Raw genomic sequence first — 6,532 nt, forward strand, 5'->3', positions numbered from 1 at the left:
TTCTCTCAGAATTTAAGCCGATATTTTTAATTCAAAAAATACCAAGAAGTGATCTGAAATGAGTACGTGTTTGAAGGTTGGATGTATTTTTCTGTAATGTTTATTGGAGTCAATAAGTGTAATTTTGTATCTTTCTGTTGTCTTTTTGTGGATTTTTGTTTTTTGTTGCCATTGTAATGTGATTCTGGAGTCATTTTTTGTATTTTTGTACAAATATTAAGTTTTGTTTATTTTGAGTGGAGCCTTAATGTATATTTTTGTGCATTTCTGTTGTCGTTTTGTGTACTTTTTGTATAAATGTTTAGTTTTTTGTTTTTATTTACTATATTTGTTATAAATACACACACGCACACACACAGACCTTTCTTGCATTATAGATAGAGAATGAAAAAGATAATAAAGTCTTTGCCTCTGGGTTGATTTTCCAGAATCCTCCTCTGCCGGGCTCGTCTTTCTGTCGAGGGACCTTCTTGAACCTCTTGTTGAGGGACAAGGTTTGACGAATAGAGTTCTGTAACAAAGACACAATAAAAGCAAGATTTATTACAAAACCATTGAGCAAATATGAGTAAGTGATGATAAATGAAGGGAGATGGATAGTCATAAATAATAAAAGTGGGTGTCACTTACCTGCCAGGTGGGCTCTGCGTGTCTGTAGTAGCAGAAGTTCTCTTTGATCCACTTATAGATGGTGGACAAAGTGACTTTGGGCTGTTCGCTGGCCTGCATGGCCATGTAGATGAGAGAGGAGTGGGAATGAGGTGGTTTGGCTTTGGGGTTGGTCTTGTAGTCCACCTCCACCAGAGGGATGGGCTGCATCTGGATGTGAGGGTACCTGGGTTGGAGTCAATTACATTTTTCAGTTATAATTACATTTTCAATTACCCATTGTCAATTAACAATTCAATTATGATTACAATGACCAGCATTTTTTCAAAGTACATTTCAATAACAATTTTTTTAAACCTCAAAGTCAATTACAATTACATATTCAATTACTAAAGTTCATATACAATTAATCATTGACACTAAACTTCCTCTTGTGTTAGCTTTCTGTTAGCATCTCTTATGATAACTGGTCCTAAATCAGCTGTAAAATACACTAAAAACAAATATTTATCATGTAATTTATTACATATCTATTGGTTACCTTGTTAGGCTTCCTAATCAATGAAAATATAGGTTTTTTAATATTTTTGGTGTGTGCGTCTGAGCATTTTTGATATCAATATAACACTAAGTTTCATTTTTGTTTCAAATGATAAAATGTGAGAAAGCTTGAAATGAAACATGATTTAATAACTGTTAACTACATATGTGTAGAACTGAACTTAGAACTCTAACATTTATCCATGCGTTAAATTATAATTGTCGTTTTGTGTACTTTTGTATAAATGTTTAGTTTTTTGTTTTGATTTACTATTTTTGTTATAAATACACACACACACACACACACACACACACACACACACACACACACAGACCTTTCTTGCATTATAGATTTATAATAAAAAAGATAATAAAGTCTATGTCCTCAGTCTGTCCTTCATTGTATCATTTTTCAGGGCGAGCTGTGTTGGTTTGATATTATTATCCTTAACTTTCAGTGAAAAAGTAAAAAAAAAAGAATTTTCAGTCCCAGGGAGCAAAATATGATGAAAACGAATATATAAACAAAGTTCACAAAAATGTATAGCAAAAGACAAATGAAAATACTGAACAAAATATGAATAAAAAATCAAAAAGGAAATACAAATTTAAAACATATTTCCACATATAATACAATATATACATATTACAAAGATTCTTACGTGGTTTGTTATAGGACAGTCAGTGTTGTTGGTGGTGGATGGTCATAGGTAGATGTGAAGAAGCCCTCACTCAGACCAAAGCCTTGATCCAGGGTTTGGGGTACGGTCTCTGTCCCCACTGTGACCTCCACCAATGGCTGCACCTCTCCTACCTCTGACTGCTCAGAGAATAACAGGTCCATGTAGCCATAGGACAGCTGGTGGTTCATGGTTTCTTCTCCTCCTCCCCACCACCTTTCCTGCTCTCCTGTTGGTTGCTGCTTCCCCTCCATCTCATATTCCTGGACCCTAACAGCAGAGGTGAGGTCCAAATCCTCCAAGGTGTTACAATTTCCACCGAAAACTTCAAGACACGCTGCTGCAAGAATGTCAAGATCAAGCAGTGTCTCTGTAGACCTCGTGGTCCCTCTACTGTCCGTAGGCGACAGGGTCTTCTGTTCAGGACTCATATCTTCATTAACAGAAGAAGTGCTTGCAGTGTCCTGATAGCCCTGAAAACGTTTCTTGCGTCTGGAAAGTCTGTTGACACACATGTCTGAGTGATCTGGGTTGATTTTCCAGAATCCTCCTCTGCCGGGCTCGTCTTTCTGTCGAGGGACCTTCTTGAACCTCTTGTTGAGGGACAAGGTGTGACGAATAGAGTTCTGTAACAAAGACACAATAAAAGCAAGATTTATTACAAAACCATTGAGCAAATATGAGTAAGTGATGATAAATGAAGGGAGATGGATAGTCATAAATAATAAAAGTGGGTGTCACTTACCTGCCAGGTGGGCTCTGCGTGTCTGTAGTAGCAGAAGTTCTCTTTGATCCACTTATAGATGGTGGACAAAGTGACTTTGGGCTGTTCACTGGCCTGCATGGCCATGTAGATGAGAGAGGAGTGGGAATGAGGTGGTTTGGCTTTGGGGTTGGTCTTGTAGTCCACCTCCACCAGAGGGATGGGCTGCATCTGGATGTGAGGGTCCCTGGGTTGGAGTCAATTACATTTTTCAGTTATAATTACATTTTCAATTACCCATTGTCAATTAACAATTCAATTATGATTAAAATGACCAGCATTTTTTCAAATTACATTTCAATAACAATTTTTTTAAACCTCAAAGTCAATTACAATTACATATTCAATTACTAAAGTTCATATTCAATTAATCACTGACACTGTAATAAATAACCTAAATTAAGTTAACCTTCCTCTTGTGTTAGCTTTCTGTTAGCATCTCTTATGATAACTGGTCCTAAATCAGCTGTAAAATAAAAACAAATATATATCATGTAATTTATTTCATATCTATTGGTTACCTTGTTAGGCTTCCTAATCAATGAAAATATAGGTTTTTTAATATTTTTGGTGTGTGTGTCTGAGCATTTTTTATATCAGTACAACACTCAGTTTCATTTTTGTTCAAATGATGAAATGTGAGAAAGCTTGAAATGAAACATGTTTTAATAACTGTTAACTACATATGTGTAGAACTGAACTTAGAACTCTAACATGGATCCATGTGTTAAATTATAATTGACAATTTTTATAGGATTTTTATGGCAATTACAATTACAAAGTCAAGTATCTAAACTCAATAAAAAATGACTTATGAAATTACAATATTAAAACTACAATTACAATTATAATTACGGCATAATTGTAATTAATCATCCATTAAGCAATTGCAATTATAATTGACCCCAACCCTGGTACCTGGAGAACAGGGGACCAACGGTGGAGTCACTGCCGAGGTACTGAGGCATCCCGGTGGCTGCGTTGTCTCCCGGGGCGGGGCTGGACGGAGAGTCGGTGTCAAAGCTTTCATGGAAGAGCTGCTCCTGGGAGGAGGGACACCCGGGGCCACTGGGCCGCTCCGGGTCTGCACTGAGGATGGAGAAGTTCTGGAGCCAGTTGAGGCTGGTCAGGCAGTCATCAAGGGGGGCAGGTCCGGACCCTTGGACCTCATCCTTCGGGTACATCTCCAACCTGTCCACCTTAAACCTTTTGGCTTTAGACTTTGTCAAGACCGGTTTCCTGGTTTGAGACTGAAGATGTTCAAACTGGCATGAAAAATGAAAGAGTGGAAAAATCAACAATAAATAAATACATAAAAAATATCAGTTCAAATCTAAAAACGTTAAGTCACACTGGATTATAACTACATTTTCAATATTATAAAACACATATTTTCATTTAAATGTTTACTAGATTCAGGAAATTATCTGAATAAATAACTATATTTGCAATATTACAAATCCAGCAGTATTTCCTAACTTGATTCAGGAATATCGCTGAATGTATGATTAAAGTTTGTAATATTACTAAAAAGCTTTGGTCACAAACCTTGGTCACTGCTGACCTCTGCTGGTCAATGTTTACGGGCTGGTTTTAAGGATATTAGACCTCCTTTAGTTCTATGTGTGAGTCTTTAGTGCTGTCACTGTTGTTGATCCTGCTACAAAACTCACACTGCGGTTAATTCTGATATTTTTCAAATTATAACCGGCGTTACCATGACTACCTGTAAACAACTGCCACTAGTGGAAATTCAAAAAATGCATAATTATGAGCGGGGCTCCTGTAGCACTTTTAGATTAAAAAAAAAGGTTTTTGGGGTTAAAAAATCTTGTATCTGTATAGTTCATATAAAGTTGTTTAAACATATTTCATCTCTGGATCTCAGCGTTATTGATTAGGATTATATAGTGAATTAGTTGTGTATATTGGTGGGATCATACACTTGTGAGGTACACTTTTGTGGTATCTATCTTTACAAATTTAACTGAACCCCAGCACCCCTCCATTCTCAAGAAGGGCTTCATATAGAGTGGTGTGCAGGTGCTACATAAAGTTTTATAATCATCAATTTAACTTTATAATGACCATTCAACTAATGTTTATGATGCTCTACACAGTGTTTATTAACCATTTACAAAGTATTATAAACATATGTTACAACTTTACAATAACTATCCAGATAATGATTGTAAATGGTTTATAAACCTATTAATAACCATTAGTAAAGTATTAATGATCTAAAACATGTTTTATAAAGCATTAGTAAGGGATTATAATCTTCAGTTCCAACTTTATAATAATAGATACTTCATAAAACATTTATAAACCATTAACTAATATCTGATCCATGTGTCTCTGTAATGTTTATAGATGTTTTATAAACCATAATCAAGGTTTTCTTTACACTTTATAAAGTAAATAAAATGTTGTAATGTGTGCATCAATAAACTGTTAATATAACATCAATTATAGCATTACAAATCATTAAAAACATTAACTATAATTTCATTGTTAACAGAAATTAACTAAATGTTAATTAACTATTTATTTACCATTATGTACCATTCATAGATGATGGTTATTCCCAATATAACAATTAAAACATATTTTAATTGAGTTTTATTGTCAGAGTTTATTTGGAAACTGTAAAACTAACAACACATTGGCTTTGATGATTGTTTTAATTGACTTTAACATTTTAAAACACAGCATGGTATAACAATGAACCCACAGTTGTAGAACTCCATCACTTCAGTACATCTGGCCAATGCTTCATTAAGAAACTCAATAAATATATAATAAATCCATTTGTTCACAAATATATTAAATAGGTGAACTGGAGAAGGTGAGTGTAGAACAATAAGATGTTACTGGAAGCTTTGTCTCCTCTTCATCACTCTTTGGCATCAGTGACTCCTCCTCCTGTGATGGAGAAGGTGGCTTTGTTTTCTGGCATGTTGGGACTTTTCACAAACAGAGAGAGAATCATTTAGGAAAAATTATATTAGAGTTTCACTTTGGAAAACTTAGTCTTGGTCCATTTACAGGTGCTGGTCATATAATTAGAATATCATGAAAAGGTTGATTTATTTCAGTAGTTATATTCAAAAAGTGAAAGTTGTATTTTGTATACATTCATTTTACACAGGCTGACATATTTCAAGTGTTTATTTCTTTTAATGTTGATGATAATAACTGACAACTAATGAAAACCTCAAATATAGTATCTCAGAAATGTAGAATATTGTGGAGAGATTCAATATTGAAGACACCTGGTGCTCCATTCTAATCAGCTAATTCACTCAAAACACCTGCAAAGACCTTTAAATGGTCTCCAGTCTAGTTCTGTACGCTACACAATCATGGAGAAGACTGCTGACCTGACAGTTGTCTAAAAGACAACCATTGACACTTTGCACAAGGAGGACAAGACACAAAAGGTCATTGTTAAAGAGGATGGCTGTTCACAGAGCTCTGTGTCTAAGCACATTAATAGAGGTGAAGGGAAGGAAAAGATGTGTTAGAAAAAAGTGTACAAGCAATAGTGATAACCACGAAAAAAAGTGCAATTTTAACACTAATGGGCCGTAGTTTTCACATTAATTTATAACTGATATTAATAGTTTGAAAGGTGCTGAAAATTTCCAAGCAACAAGTGACGGATATCAGTCCCTGCAAGATCAACACTTCAAAAATCCTTGGTTTTGTGACCATTAATATATATATATATATATATATATATATATATATATATATATATATATAATAATTTAGAAGAGTTTTGTTGGTAAATGCTGGAATTCAGAAACATTTAGTTATTTCCACAATTAACAATAAAATAAGACTGTGATATTTTCACAAAACAGCCATATTTGCACCTGAAAATATTGTGTCACTTGAATAAATGTGTGTATTTGAAGGAACAAAGATAGCGACA

At 34.5% G+C, this 6,532-nt stretch overlaps 1 protein-coding gene across 3 annotated transcripts; it reads right to left on the reverse strand.

The window, feature by feature from the left end:
- Positions 1–700: 700 nt before the first annotated feature.
- Positions 701–5,724, reverse strand: LOC114458773 (forkhead box protein J1-B-like). 3 transcript variants are annotated; one of them, XM_028441160.1, is made up of 5 exons: positions 5,467–5,713; positions 3,511–3,857; positions 2,575–2,779; positions 1,812–2,455; positions 701–835 (listed from the first exon to the last, which is right to left on the reverse strand). In XM_028441160.1, the coding sequence occupies exons 1-4, from the start codon at positions 5,500–5,502 to the stop codon at positions 1,820–1,822; spliced, it is 1,224 nt and encodes a 407-aa protein (XP_028296961.1). In that variant the 5' UTR covers positions 5,503–5,713; the 3' UTR covers positions 701–835; positions 1,812–1,819. The 3 variants fall into 3 exon arrangements, with proteins under 3 accessions (XP_028296961.1, XP_028296964.1, XP_028296962.1); XM_028441163.1 differs by lacking the exon at positions 5,467–5,713 and adding an exon at positions 4,141–4,265; XM_028441161.1 differs by having other exon boundaries at positions 720–841; positions 5,467–5,724.
- Between the last annotated feature and the right edge of the window lie 808 nt (positions 5,725–6,532).

The sequence above is a fragment of the Gouania willdenowi genome, unplaced genomic scaffold, assembly GCF_900634775.1.
Source record: "Gouania willdenowi unplaced genomic scaffold, fGouWil2.1 scaffold_17_arrow_ctg1, whole genome shotgun sequence".
NCBI lineage: Eukaryota > Metazoa > Chordata > Actinopteri > Blenniiformes > Gobiesocidae > Gouania > Gouania willdenowi.